Raw genomic sequence first — 14973 nt, 5'->3', positions numbered from 1 at the left:
ATCAGATACAAATTGTATTTATTATTTGCACTGCAAAAAGACAGCAGTAACCTCTTAGGACAACTGTAAGAGGCACAGTTCATTTTTTTTTTTTTTTTTATCTCTGTACAGTCAAGTCTATTTTCTTACATCACTGAAATTAAATGTTTGATTTCTACATACAGACCAGATGACTATGTGAACATTTGGGACCTTCATTTTGACTAGTATTCTTGTCAGTTTTTGGTCAAATGATACTGTGTGAGAATGGTTCAAGTGTTGCTATCTACTAGCTTCCAGAATTAAATCCAAATATACTAAAGCATTCAAACAAATTCAGAGCTGCTATTTATCACAGCAAGCTCCTTTAATGCTCTCTCCAGTGAGTGCACAGCACCATTCTGTCAGGTATTGTGAGTTTTGCACCACAGTCCATCACAGACATCTTCACGAGTAAAACCGATACAATTGCACAAGTTATGATTATTCGGTCATCTTGAAGGAATGTAATTGCCTTTGTCCATCTTATGTGTCTGTGCTCTTAGTCCAGTTGCAGGTATATCACTCACGGTGGGTTTTCATGGCATCACCAGCTGCACTTTCCCTAGAAAAGTTTTTTAAATATTAGACTTGACAATGGAACAGCTTTGCATAAATCATGTGTTTAGAATTTTATACTACTTTTTTTAAATAATGTTTTATTAATAATCTAATTCAATTTTTATTACAATTGAATTAAAGATCTTTTGTGCCTATCCTCAGTCTGTACGCTTCAAAAATGGGTAGCATGTGTTGTGAGGCACAAGAGAAGCTGTCAGATATAGTACCATGGTCTGAGATATGTTAAAAATGTAAGTAGGCCTATTTGTCAGTGAAATAACTCATTAGAATGTGCTACCAGCATATGATGTGGTATAATATGAAGCTCCTAACCCCAAAACCATGCAAATATAGTGTTGGAATCATATACTGATAAGTAGCATATATATTTCAGGACACATAACAAAATGCACAAGAGACGCTTCAGCGAATCAGTGAGTTGTTCACTCGAGGAGCGCTCCGAACAATTCGATTCGTCAGTGAATCATTCAGAAACATCCCTCTCGTTAAATCTTTCTTTTTTTCAATAGTCAAATTATGCGCATTATACGGCTTTATTCAGAATTAGAATTTGGAAATCAGTAAGCAACCATAAATTAAATTCCAAGTCTTTTGTCATGTGACTCACTCGCAACGAACGAATCGTACATGAACAACACTAGAAAGGATGGGTGGTTACTTACCATCCGCTCAGGTGAGGCGCAGTGTCAGGAGTCCCGCCATTCTGTCCTCCAGTCCCTGAAGAATTATCACAAGCATATTTAATTACGACCTTTAAAAAGACGCAAAATACAGGTATATACAGTCACACAACTGTTGTTGTTTTTTATTTAGGAAATCTTATTGATTAGGAGGAGCAGCATAATAGAGCACCTTTGCAAACACTCACCCTGTCTGTAATACATGTCGTTGACAGTGTTCCCGTACACTTTCCAGGCAAAGTGGATGGCTACGAGACTGATGATGAGCCAGCTGAACAGTATCTTAAACACTGCAACTCTCATGTCGTTGGCCAGCCAGTCGTCCACAAATTCGGACAAAAAGGACACCAGACTGTCAACCATACGAGACAAGAATTCAAAATCCCACGATTCCTCCATGCTGTGTTTTTTCTATCTTACATTCTAGTGTCTGGTTTTAAACAAGACAGCCAGTGCTTTCAGAAAATATATGTAACTGAGCATCCATCTTTAAAGTAAACAAAGCTGAGGCGCTGTCTTCTTCAGCAGTTGATGTGATCTTCAACCGGAGGTTTGAAAATAATCGCGGCGTCATCATCGCCATCTGTCGGCCTGGGGTGAGTGTGACCGTCTATAAAATCAAAATACAGGTGCATCTCAATAAATTAGAATGTCGTGAAAAAGTTCATCTTTTCTTGTAAGTTATTTCAAAAAGTGAAACTTTCATATATTTTAGATTCATTGCATGTAAAGTAAAACATTTCAAAAGTTTTTGTTTTAATTTTGATGATTAGAGCTTACAGCTCATGAAAGTCAACAATCAGTATCTCAAAATATTAGAATATTTACATTTGAGTTTCAATTAATGACCATCCCTACAGTATAAATTCTGGGTATCTCTTGTTCTTTGAAACCACAATAATGGAGAAGACTGATGACTTGGCAATGATCCAGAAGACGAACATTGACACCCTCCACAAAGAGGGTAAGTCACAGAGGGTCATTACTGAAAGGTGTGGCTGTTTACAGAGTGCTGTATCAAAGCATATTAAGTTGACTGGAAGGAAGAATTTGGGTAGGAAAAGGTGCACAAGCAACAGGGATGACTTCAAGCTGGAGAATACTGTCAAGCAAAGCTGATTCAAACACTTGTGAGAGCTTCACAAGGAGTGGACTGAAGCTGGAGTCAGTGCATCAAGAGTCACCACGCTCAGACGTCTTCAGGAAAAGGGCTACCAAGCCACTTCTGAACCAGAGACAACGTCAGAAGCGTCTTACCTGGGCTGTGGAGAAAAAGAACTGGACTGTTGCTCAGTGGTCCAAAGTCCTCTTTTCAGATGAAAGTAAATTTTGCATTTAATTTGGAAATCAAGGCCCCAGAGTCTGGAGGAAGAGTGGAGAGGCACAGAATCCATGTTGCTTGAAGTCCAGTGTGAAGTTTCCACAGTCAGTGATGATTTGGGCTGCCATGTCATCTGCTGGTGTTGGTCCACTGTGTTTTCTGAAGTCCACAGTCAACGCAGCCATCTACCAGGAACTTTTAGAGCACTTCATGCTTCCTTCTGCTGACAAGCTTTATGGAGATGCTGATTTCATTTTCCAGCAGGACTTGGCGCCTGCCCACACTGCCAAAGGTACCAAAAGCTGGTTCAATGTGCTTGACTGGCCAGCAAACTCGCCTGACCTGAACCCATAGAGAATCTATGGGGTATTGTCAAGAGGAAGATGAGAGACACCAGACCCAACAAGGCAGATGACCTGAAGGCTGCTATCAAAGAAACCTGGGCTTCCATACCACCTCAGCAGTGCCACAAACTGATCACCTCCATGTCACGCCGAATTGAGGCAGTAATTAAAGCAAAAGGAGCCCCTACCAAGTATTGAGTACATATACAGTAAATGAACATACTTTCCAGAAGGCCAACAATTCACTAAAAATGTTTTTTTTTTTATTGGTCTTGTGAATTATTCTAATTTGTTGAGAGTGAATTGGTGGGGTTTTGTTAAATGTGAGCCAAAATAATCACAATTAAAAGAACCAAGGACTTAAACTACTTCAGTCTGTGTGCACAGAATTTATTTAATACACGAGTTTCACAATTTGAGTTGAATTACTGAAATAAATGAACTTTTCCACGACATTCTAATTTATTGAGATGCACCTGTAAATGAGCATGGCTGTTTCTTCAGCTTCAGGTATTTTTATTCACATCTTATTTTTGTGAAAACAAACAATTTTCAGATTTTTTCTTTTTATTATCAGGTTGAAAACATCACAGTTCCTTCATAATTTATTTTGCTACTTCTCAAATATGCATTTTAAATATAGTTGGATAGTTGTTTTATATTTGTCTTAGAATTTCTAGACTACTAATATCTATTTGAACAATGGGGCGGTTTCCCGGACAGGGTTTAAATTAAGACAAGAGTAGGCTAAAAAAAAATGGCATTCTGAAATACAGATTAAGTGCAGATTACATTCATTTAAAACCAACTGTGCTAATCTGAATCAGCACGACAGAGGTTGCCTATAAAACATGGAATGAACCAAGAAAAGCTTAAAATTGTATGGAACTGAGAAGCAAATCCAAGGAAAACAATAGCAGTGGGAAAAAAGACTGCAGTTAAAAAACAAACAAACAAACAAAATGAACAAGAGAGAACTTTTTTTAAAGCAAGCAAAGTAAACTGCACACATCAGGGGACGAAAGAAAAGGAATGCATAGAAATCTCTTTGTAATGAATTATTGCATAAATTCTTGCAATCAGCTGTTGTTGTCAGTTTTGCAACATTTTTATTATTATTATTTATTATGTTATACATAAAGCAATTGTTTTAGAGAGAGAGAGCGAAAGTGGGTGAGTGAGTCATGGTCAGAACTACATTGGCAGAAAATATGATCAAAGAAGGTTGTGAAAATATACCTGTATTTTATTTTATTTTTACCTTTTGATCTTTCCAAAAAGTAAATAAACCAAAGTAAATAAAAAAAAAAAAAAAAAAATCACATTATGAAAATAAACTTTTCTCTAATACACATTGGCCACAAATATTTGTAATTTCCAGAAATTCTTTTGAATAAAATGTCTGAAGATCTATATTCCCATTCATATTTACTTTTTAAAATTTTATTTCGTTTTTTACTATATTCATTTATTTATTTTTTTACTTTTAGCACATAAGGGTGATTAGGAACATGAAATTATCCAGCCATAAATTCTGTTTCACAGTAATGTAACTATGAGGAACACAAATGCCAAATTTCCTTTATCATCCATCACAATGAGAAAAAAAAACAAAGAATATAGTTATGATGTGCAGCAACAGATCGTTGAGCTTCACAAAATATGAAGTCAAGAAAATAGCATAAAATAGAAATTCAAAAAGAAAAAATTTAAGAAAAGAGCTAAAGTGTTAAAAAAAATTCCATCTCTGCATTAGGACAATAATTACAGATTTTCAATCAACAGGAAATGTTACAAATCTGCCTACAGTATATTGTCTGTGTCTATATTGTCTTAATGCAATGTGAGGAAGATAGTTTGAGTGGTCAATGACTCTCCAAGGATCACAGCTGGATAATTGCATAAAACAGTTGAGTCTTCGGGTCAGAAAGCCTAATAATGGACCATGGCTGGATCTTCCAACAGAACAACGATCCAAAAGAACCATCAAAATTAACACAAAAATGGGTCACTGAGCACAAAATGAATGTTTTGCCATGGCATCCCAGTTCCCTGACCTGAACCCTATAGAAAACTGAAGAGGAAAGATTATCAACATGGAGCTGGGAATCTGAAGGGTCTGGAGAGATCCTGTAGGAATGGTCTCTGCTCATGTTCTCCAAACTCATCAGGCATTACAGGTGAAGACCCATAGCTGTTAAATTAGCAAAGGAGGTTGCAAAAAGTATTAAATAAAAGGGTGCCATTAATTGTGGCCAATGTGTATTAGAGAAAAACACTTCTTTTAAAATGAGATTTCCCTTCACTTCCAATTTACTTCTAATAAAGGTTAGGGTTTTGTGTGTGTGTTTTTTTTTTTTTAATAAAACATTTAAATGGTTAACAGTGCAGATTTACTTTCACAGTCTTCCTTGTTCATATCTACCAAGGGTGCCAATAATTTTTGATATATAAAGACTGGAAACACGTGTTGATCTGAAGTTAAACCTACTTCCTGGTAGGTTTAATTTAAGCCTCAATTTCACTGTAAAAAGTGATGTTAACTTAACTTGAGGAAACCCGTTGCCTTAAAATTTTTAAGTAAATGATAATTAAAAAAATAAGTTAAGTGAATTTTTTATTTTTTATTATTATTTACTTAATAATTTTAAGGCAACGGGTTTCCTCAATTTTTTTTAAGTTAAGTCAACTTATCACTTTTTACAGTGATAGCCCTAAAGTAGCTCTAGTCTTCCTCCAGGAAATCAGCCTATTAAATTCTGGACTAGACCAAGTCTAAGACTATTTAAAACCATGACAGAGAAAGCATATTTCTGTTCATCTGATTTAAAGGGGCATTTTAGTCTAGGACTAGGCTTAATCTCTGTCCAGGAAACCACCCCGATATGAATTACTATATGTTTAAAACTGTGATGATAAACTAATTTCATTTATTTTGTGTAAAAAAAGAAAAAAAATAAGAAAAAGAAAGAAAAAATGTGAGAGTGTGATGGAATATAATAATTTGAAAGTCCACAGGACCAAAAGTGCTCATAGTCTGAATTCTGAAGTTTATTAATTTGTAGTATGGCTTTCAGCATCAAAATAAGATCAAATATTTTTCTTTTTATTCATTATCAGATTCCTGATTGATTTTTTATTTTTTTTTCAAAAAAGAAAAATGAATGTTGGATGGATATATAGTTATAGTGAAAGCATCAGGTCCAAACTGTTGGTCACAAGGGATGGAGAGATTGAAGAGTGGAAAGTCTTGTTTTGCAGCTTATGCACAAGTTTTATTATAATAGCTATTTGCTTATTTTACCAAAGAATTTTCTTTAGACTCTCTGAATGATTCATCAGTATGCTTGATTTTTTTATGTGCTAAAAGAACAATCGGAAATATGTGTGTGTGTGCAGGCAAGTGCTAGACAATAAATGCTATTTTAGAGCCCCTACATGCTCGCTTCTAAGAAAATTATTTGCATGAAATACTTAGAAATGCATCTAGGGGACATAGGTAGATACCTTAAATGGACACACATGTTGAACATTTGTTATGAAAGGATGAAATAGAAGCATCCGGATTTGATTAGGGTAAAAATATTTAAAGCATTTTCCGGTGGTTGCACTCTGCAGCCGACTTTGAATGACTTCATAACTCCTTCACCATTTCTTGCAAGAAATAAATTCCCAAAAGACTTTTGCCTCATACCTTTATTAAAATACAAAAATTTCCACAACACACCCTATTATGAAATAAAACATCACCATAGTAATAATCCTTAGTATTGTTTACATGGTTTGGAGTTGAGAATGCAGTATATATTGAAACATGAGCTCAGGGAAGTGAAAGCTGGCAACAGATGTGGTTTAAAATGTCAAAGTTTTTCTTATGTCTAAGCCATTTCTATAAGCATTTTTCTAAGTGTGTTTTCTTTGTTAAAAATTGCATTCCATTTATAGACTGACTCCCTCAAGTCTGTCAGTTTGGCTGGTCAGTGGCAAAAAGCAAAAGTTACCATATAACCCAGCATTGTCTGTAAAGTATATTAGCAGTGTTTTCAGTAATTCAATTTATAGCTCCCTTAAAGGGATAGTTCACCCAAAAATGAAAATTCTGTCATCATTTACTCATCCTCAAGTAGTTCCAAACCTGTATGAATTTCTTTGTTCTGCCGAACACAAAGGAAGATTTTTTGAAGAAAGTTTGTAACCAGGCTGTTTTGGGGCACCATTGACTTCCATAGTAGGAAAAAGAAATACTATGGAAGTCAATGGTGCCCCAGAACTGCTCTGTTTCCCACATTCTTCAGAATATCTTCCTTTGTGTTCGGCAGAACAAAGAAATTCATACAGGTTTGGAACTACTTGAGGATGAGTAAATGATGACAGAATTTTCATTTTTGGGTGAACTATGCCTTCAAAGGAGACCTATTATGTCCCCTTTTACAATATACAGGTGCATCTCAATAAATTAGAATGTCGTGGAAAAGTTCATTTATTTCAGTAATTCAACTCAAATTGTGAAACTCGTGTATTAAATAAATTCATTGCACACAGACTGAAGTAGTTTAAGTCTTTGGTTCTTTTAATTGTGATGATTTTGGCTCACATTTAACAAAAACCCACCAATTCATTATCTCAACAAATTAGAATATGGTGACATGCCAATCAGCTAATCAACTCAAAACACCTGCAAAGGTTTTCTGAGCCTTCAAAATGGTCTCTCAGTTTGGTTCACTAGGCTACACAATCATGGGGAAGACTGCTGATCTGACAGTTGTCCAGAAGACAATCATTGACACCCTTCACAAGGAGGGTAAGCCACAAACATTCATTGCCAAAGAAGCTGGCTGTTCACAGAGTGCTGTATCCAAGCATGTTAACAGAAAGTTGAGTGGAAGGAAAAAGTGTGGAAGAAAAAGATGCACAACCAACCGAGAGAACCGCAGCCTTATGAGGATTGTCAAGCAAAATCGATTCAAGAATTTGGGTGAACTTCACAAGGAATGGACTGAGGCTGGGGTCAAGGCATCAAGAGCCACCACACACAGACGTGTCAAGGAATTTGGCTACAGTTGTCGTATTCCTCTTGTTAAGCCACTCCTGAACCACAGACAATGTCACAGGTGTCTTACCTGGGCTAAGGAGAAGAAGAACTAGACTGTTGCCCAGTGGTCCAAAGTCCTCTTTTCAGATGAGAGCAAGTTTTGTATTTCGTTTGGAAACCAAGGTCCTAGAGTCTGGAGGACGGGTGGAGAAGCTCATAGCCCAAGTTGCTTGAAGTCCAGTGTTAAGTTTCCACAGTCTGTGATGATTTGGGGTGCAATGTCCTCTGCTGGTGTTGGTCCATTGTGTTTTTTGAAAACCAAAGTCACTACACCCGTTTACCAAGAGATTTTGGAGCACTTCATGCTTCCTTCTGCTGACCAGCTTTTTAAAGATGCTGATTTCATTTTCCAGCAGGATTTGCCACCTGCCCGCACTGCCAAAAGCACCAAAAGCTGGTTAAATGACTATGGTGTTGGTGTGCTTGACTGGCCAGCAAACTCACCAGACCTGAACCCCATAGAGAGTCTATGGGGTATTGTCAAGAGAAAAATGAGAAACAAGAGACCAAAAAATGCAGATGAGCTGAAGGCCACTGTCAAAGAAACCTAGGCTTCCATACCACCTCAGCTGTGCCACAAACTGATCACCTCCATGTGAACCGGAAGTTGCTGCCGACCGATTTATTTCAGTATGGTGACGTATTTCCAACTGAAACGAATATTGAGTAGAGGGTGGGGTTTTATTTTTGCTGTCCTCCTCTCATCTCTCGCTCGCAGCAAATTAACTGTTGGAGGGACGTGGTTTAGCAAATTCTGATGTCGAACTGACGTCATCGGAGCAGGAGCGCCAACTATTTTTTTCAGAGGATTAACTTGCACAGATTAATTATTCACCTTAACACTAACACTGTGCACTAACAAAATAAATATTGTAAATTTGATTTCATGTGGACTTGTTCTCTGTCAAATACACACAAGTTTATGTTAAAAACACACATCAGTTACAAAAACAGTTGGTTATATCTGTGAAGGTAAAAAAAAAATGCATGTTTATATTAGATCTGTGTGGCAGCAGCGTAATATACAGTAAATAAATCAATAAATCCACTGCTCTCTTGTCTCATCTGAGGTTGGGACTCTAAATAGTGTTCTGTGCTCGTCCATTCAGCCAAAGACAGAGCAGTTAGCATGCTTGGCTGAAATGTTAACCGTGGCTCGTTTTTTCACAAGCTTGCATCGAAAGGGTTACCAAAAAAAAAAATTAGTAGGTTAGTCTTTTTCATGTTTTTTGGGTTGGTAGATGCACCGGGGACCCGATTATAGCACTTAAACTGAAAAAAGTCAGATTTTCATGATATGTCAGTTTGAAGATTTATTTTTTTTTTCTTTTTATTAAAAAACAAAGAACGGATAAGCAGAAAGGTAAAAAATAAACTGAGCAGAAGTAGGTCAACTGAGAGAACGTACTCCAATGTGTCATCACCTTTATTTCATTTTCTATTTTTATCTTCAAAGCTGAGTAAACTGTCTAATAAAGAGCACATTAGTGCAGAAGTCATTTGGTTGGGAAAACACCAGTCAAAATTGAACCACTTTTCAGTTCTTTGTGTTTCTTTCTTTCTTTCCTTTTTTTTTTTTTTTGCTGTCATAATTCTTTACATATTTATAAGGACTTTTAAAATCCTCTTTCTCATTTTCTCACGACCGGAAGAAGCTTTGATAACATCTGCACTATGTCATGGTAACTGGAAGCTCTGCACTCTTTTCTGCAAAGAGAAAGATGCTGTTCATTGCTGTTATCTTTCTTTTTACAGACTCATTTTCCAATCCCAGGAACACATTTCAGTGATTTTGTTTTTAGCGTTGGTGTTGCTTTGCCCACTCCATTTTTTTGCTTTTTTTTTCTGTACTATTATCCCAATTCATTGTTTCTCAACTTATGATAAAGAGTAAAACAGAATATGCTTATTCTATGCACATGTCTAACGTACCCCCTTTTTCCTGTAAACTGCAGACCAGTAAACCAATGAACCTCAACTACTACTCTGCCCTAAATGTGTCAGACCTACCTATTTTCAGTACTGCTACATAAGAATTGACTTTTCCTATATGCAAAACATGTCTGAGTCATTAGAATACATAGAGAGAAAGCAACTTAATGTGTCATTAAATTTAATTACTGAACCCAGATCAATCCAATTAATTCATACCAGACCTGATGTTGTCAAGAAGCGAATGTAAACTGTGAGATGCTTTGATCTAAAATTTAAAACAGAAATGAATCAGAAAAGAATTAGCATTGCATATACATTTATTGCCGTTTTACCAATCTTCCTGGTTTAATTATCGTTTCTTACACAACTGGCTCAAAATAATTTGGTATCACTTTTTTTTTCAAATGACTTTTTTATTATGCTTTTTTTTTCTGAAACAGCAAAGGAAATAAAATCGAATTACTAGCAGGCTTCAAGCTGTCTTCAAATAGCTTATTTCTGTAATGTATGCTGTATTAGTATAATCAAAATTGATATTTTCTCACTTCCACACTAATTCATTTTCACGACAGTATGGACAGAGCGAAACATGGAAGAAAATTATGATTTATTGATTTTAATTATTATGTTCTTGTACAGCCATTTAATATTTCCAACATACCAAATTCATTGTAACACCTGACACTTATCTGGTGGTATTAATTTAGTTCTTTCCTAACATTTTCAAGAGAACTGTTTGTTGTCACTTTCATTTTCCTCTTTTTTTTTTCTTTTCTTCTCCTAAATGTAAATGTCTTCAATTTAGAGCATTTTTATTTCACATTTCATTTTGTAACCATTTGACATGCACCAATCAGATTCAGAGAAATCATATTCAACAGATAAAGTTAATGGCTTTTAATAAAATTTATTTAAAGGATTTTGACATTATCAACTAAAGAAAACACATAACTGTACAATCCTACATGGTTTATAATGTGGGTGAATGGAACAAACTTACAGTGGGGGAAGTTGCCTGCTCATACAGGGTTGGGGTAAATGTCACCTTGTCTGTTGGGTAAGAGGTTTCAGTCGCTGTTTCCTCTCATCTGAGGTTTACGTGCAGTTCCATTTCTCTTAGACAGTGTTGCTGTCATGATCTGCTACATGAAAGTCCTCTCGACCCTTCTGTGTTTACTGTTGCTTCACCAAAATGCAAGCGCATCTTGTCCACCAGGTATGTATGATTATGGTCAAATACCTGTGTTTGGGATCCACTATTGTGTCTAAAGGGATACTGGTCATGAAATAACTCATTAAATATATCGGTTAATTTCAGGTCAAATGTTTAATCACAATAAAAAAAGTTGTGAGCCCTGTCCACCAAAACTATTCTCTGCTAGTGAAAATCGTTACTGTGACAACTGCATCGAATGTAAAAAAGGTAAGTGCCACTTTCTTTTTTTTCTTCCAGATCGATAGGGTTAGTAACTGAGAATGTTACTGTATAATGAATGTAATGCTATAAAATACTGTATACTGTGAGCCACTCAAGTGGAGTTTAACCAAACACTGGATTTGTGGAAGGCAAAATCTGAGAAAAAGACAATATTTCAATATTTCTGTTTTCAACAATAACATACTTCACCCCCCCCCCTCCCCTCAGGTAGTAGAGAAGTCAAAAAATGCACAACTACCTCAGATGCTGTATGCAGATGTAAGGAGGGTTTTACACCTATTGATGAACAAAAACAAGAGATTTGCTTCTGTAAAAAAGGTTTTGGAATAAACCAAAGAGGTACACATATTAAATTCTACCTTACGAATTCCCATCAAATAACTAAAGTGCATCTTATTTACCCTGGACTATGTCTCTCTTCTAGGAATATGCACAGAATGTACAGCAGGCTTCTTCACAGACAAAGATGACACGAGTTGTAAAATATGGAGAGAGTAAGTTTTTCTGAATATCAATAGCTGTTGTCAAAGGGAGACAATCAGGAAAAAAAAAAAAGTTGAATCAATTTCAGTGATGACCCTAAAGCATATTAATCATCTCAGCGGCTTTATTTCAATGTATCAGCTCCCTCTTGTGCAAGTCTGATGATTCAGCAAGAAGACGTAAAAGGGATAGTTTAGTCGAGCATGAGAATTGTCATCATTTACTCTTCCTCATGTCATTCCAAAACTGTATGATTTATTTATTTATTTTTTCCTTTGGAGAACAAAAGTAGCTGTTTTGAAGAATGTTTCACAGCTATTTTTGTACATTAAATGAAACTTTAAATGAAATTTCGTATGGGCAAGAAAAATACTAAGACATTTATCAAAATTTGTGTTATTATTTTTGCTCTTTAGGTGTAAAAGTGGGATAAAGTTCCAAGGCAACAGCACTGCTGATGTTGTCTGCAAAGATGCCTCGATAGAGGAGACAGAAACCCCCAAAACCCCTACTACCCCAATTCAGACGACCACAATCTCTTCTACATCCACTTCAAGAACTACAGTCTCCTCTTCCAACAAAAAAAAAGACTTCTCCAGCTTGTGTAATCTTCCTTTATTGCTTCCAGGCTTAGTAATCAGTTACAATTTGAATCTTTATTGCTAAGATTTAATTATTTAATTATATAAATATTTCATTCTAGGGCTGGTTATGGCATGTGTTGTTGTTATCCTGCTGGCTGGACTCCTGTACCACAAGTGTAAAGTCACCCACTGTATTCATAACCACAAGAAAGTGGATTTTCGAAAAGGTGGAGTACCCTTAATTTACCATACGACCACGTGTGTGTGTGTGTGTGTGTGTGTGTGTGTGTGTGTGTGGCTACTCTCTATTCACCCTTCCATTTATTTTCTCTAGAAAGTGTATGCAGAAAGCCTGTTGAAGAATCTGGAGAAAAGTGCCTGTCTTTGCTTGTCTAACACAGTTGTTAATGGCCACAGTGTTTATTTTTGTAGAATATGTTGTATGCATGCGATATTAGTTGTTATATAACTAGTTAAATTTCTGTTTATTGTCATTACATTTCTACTAAATAACAACACTTAAAAGGGATAGTTCACCGAAAAATGAAAATTGTGTCATAATTTACTCACCTTCATGTTGTTCCAAACCTGTATGAGTTTCTTTCTTCTGTTGAACACAAAAGAAGATATTTTGAAGAATTTTGGTACTATGGAAGTCGGTGGCTACCATCAACGTTTTGGGTAGCAACATTCTTCAAAACATCTTCTTTTGTTTTCAACAGAAGAAAGAAACTCATACAGGTCTGGAACAACTTGAGGTTAAGTAAATGTGGACAATTTCCATTTTTGGGTGAACTATCTCTTTAAAAAAGCGAACATAATCAATGTTTAATTATAATTGTCTTAAATTGTAGAAGAAACTTTTTTTTTTTTTATAATTAATATTATTATTCATATTTTTAATGTTCTTCAGTGGATGTTGTCAGAATGATGTAAATGGAGTTAAAAGTACATTCGGGGTTGTTTAAAACCCCATTTACACCTGTTTTGGACAACCGGTTTGAAACATTTGGGTTCCAAAACAAAATGAGATTAATCATTCATCCACATGTGAAGCACTTGTAGTGTAAATGCTCATCCATTTGAATTCAGATGGCTAATTTAATATAAGCCGTGAATTGATTTCAATTCATTACTTTGAGATAGATCTACTTTGAAATCTGCCGATTAGTGAATTTGAAATAAAATCTTCAGTCGACAGCTGTAGGTAGATCGAAGGTTGCTGTAACCTTATTAGAGACATTTCCATGTCGCCACAGTTGTTTACCACAGGCATACCTTGTAGTGACTCATGAATTCCTGAGACAATTATGACAAATTATGCGAGTTTCCCATATTTAGGTGGGCTAAGGACAATGTCTGAGAATCTTTCCTTTTTGTTTTTTGTTTTTGTGTGTGTAGCCTTAGATATAGAATTATAAAGATTTAATGTTGTTTCTGTGAAATGGAAATAAATGGGTTGCATAAACCAGTGACATTTTTGTAGGCAGTAATATTTGTAATATTTTATTTTATGTTTGTTGTCATTCTGTGCAACGTGTCTGATTATATGGTGTCTAATTTACAGCTTTAAATAAAGGACTAAATCTAAAATATTGTTAATATTCTCTAGTATAAATACCAGGTTATTTTTGTTATTGTTGTTATATGTAATATTTTGTCGCATTTTTCCTTTTATTTTTAATGATATTTGTCAATGATAATGACAATAATTTTTTTTTAAACTCTGGTTTCAACACTCTGGTCTCAAAACTAAGACTAACATTTAAATCATGCATTTTCATTATGTGGTTTTCAAACATCCTTGTGTTTCAAGTGCGCTTAGAAACCTCAGAGCTGGTATTGTCCCCTCCCACATTTATGTTTCTTCCGATAGTCGACAACGTCCCCTGCCTGCCTATAGAAACGCAAAACACACTGAGGTTCTGGGGAGGCGACAGCTTTCAGTTGAACTTCTTCAAAATTTCCATCCACGCACAAGTACTCACGTTCCAGCCCTTGAAGCTAAATGCCGTTGTGCACCTTCCTCTTATGAAGCCACAAGGCTGTTAACAGTTTAATTTAAACCTTGCAAAAGGAAAACTTTAGAGTTTGATAAGACTTGTGAGGACTGAGCCTTTACCAACTTCTGCAAAATTATTTTTTTGAGTTGAGATGTACCGAAGATAGGTTTTTATGATATTTATTTTATTTTTATCATACAATATGTGACCATGGACCAAAAAAAACAGTCATAAGTAGCACAGGTACAGGTGCATCTCAATAAATTAGAATGTCGTGGAAAAGTTCATTTATCAGTAATTTAACTCAAATTGTGAAACTCGTGTATTGAATAAATTCAGTGCACACAGACTGAAGTAGTTTAAGTCTTTGGTTCTTTTAATTGTGATGATTTTGGCTCACATTTAACAAAAACCCACCAATTCATTATCTCAACAAATTAGAATATGGTGACATGCCAATCAGCTAATCAACTCAAAACACCTGCAAAGGTTT

The 14973-nt window shown here is 35.6% G+C and overlaps 2 protein-coding genes across 4 annotated transcripts; one reads left to right on the top strand and one right to left on the bottom strand.

Moving 5' to 3' along the window:
- Position 1: 1 nt before the first annotated feature.
- On the bottom strand, positions 2–1679 carry tcta (T cell leukemia translocation altered). The gene is made up of 3 exons (XM_058779868.1): positions 1469–1679; positions 1263–1317; positions 2–583 (listed from the first exon to the last, which is right to left on the bottom strand). The coding sequence occupies exons 1-3, from the start codon at positions 1677–1679 to the stop codon at positions 541–543; spliced, it is 309 nt and encodes a 102-aa protein (XP_058635851.1). The 3' UTR covers positions 2–540.
- A 90-nt stretch (positions 1680–1769) lies between these two features.
- On the top strand, positions 1770–14252 carry si:ch73-361p23.3 (tumor necrosis factor receptor superfamily member 9). 3 transcript variants are annotated; one of them, XM_058779866.1, is made up of 8 exons: positions 1770–1876; positions 11093–11188; positions 11291–11395; positions 11618–11749; positions 11835–11904; positions 12310–12497; positions 12597–12704; positions 12812–14250. In XM_058779866.1, the coding sequence occupies exons 2-8, from the start codon at positions 11107–11109 to the stop codon at positions 12871–12873; spliced, it is 747 nt and encodes a 248-aa protein (XP_058635849.1). In that variant the 5' UTR covers positions 1770–1876; positions 11093–11106; the 3' UTR covers positions 12874–14250. The 3 variants fall into 3 exon arrangements, with proteins under 3 accessions (XP_058635849.1, XP_058635847.1, XP_058635848.1); XM_058779864.1 differs by having other exon boundaries at positions 12597–14252; XM_058779865.1 differs by having other exon boundaries at positions 1821–1876; positions 11097–11188; positions 12597–14252.
- Positions 14253–14973: the final 721 nt, after the last annotated feature.

This window comes from Onychostoma macrolepis, chromosome 06 (genome assembly GCF_012432095.1).
Source record: "Onychostoma macrolepis isolate SWU-2019 chromosome 06, ASM1243209v1, whole genome shotgun sequence".
NCBI classification, from domain to species: domain Eukaryota; kingdom Metazoa; phylum Chordata; class Actinopteri; order Cypriniformes; family Cyprinidae; genus Onychostoma; species Onychostoma macrolepis.
This window is presented reverse-complemented; position numbering and strand designations above follow the sequence as displayed.

Bases quoted from the DNA above. Each gene is read 5' to 3' on its own strand.
- tcta (XM_058779868.1), bottom strand. From the start codon at position 1,679: ATGGAGGAATCGTGGGATTTTGAATTCTTGTCTCGTATGGTTGACAGT. The intron at 1,318-1,468 runs GTGAGTGTTTGC...ATAATTCTTCAG, and splicing joins CGACATGTATTACAGACAGG to GGACTGGAGGACAGAATGGC. The intron at 584-1,262 runs GTAAGTAACCAC...AAACTTTTCTAG, and splicing joins GCGCCTCACCTGAGCGGATG to GGAAAGTGCAGCTGGTGATG.
- si:ch73-361p23.3 (XM_058779864.1), top strand. From the start codon at position 11,107: ATGATCTGCTACATGAAAGTCCTCTCGACCCTTCTGTGTTTACTGTTG. The intron at 11,750-11,834 runs GTACACATATTA...TCTCTCTTCTAG, and splicing joins TTTTGGAATAAACCAAAGAG to GAATATGCACAGAATGTACA. The intron at 11,905-12,309 runs GTAAGTTTTTCT...TTTGCTCTTTAG, and splicing joins AGTTGTAAAATATGGAGAGA to GTGTAAAAGTGGGATAAAGT.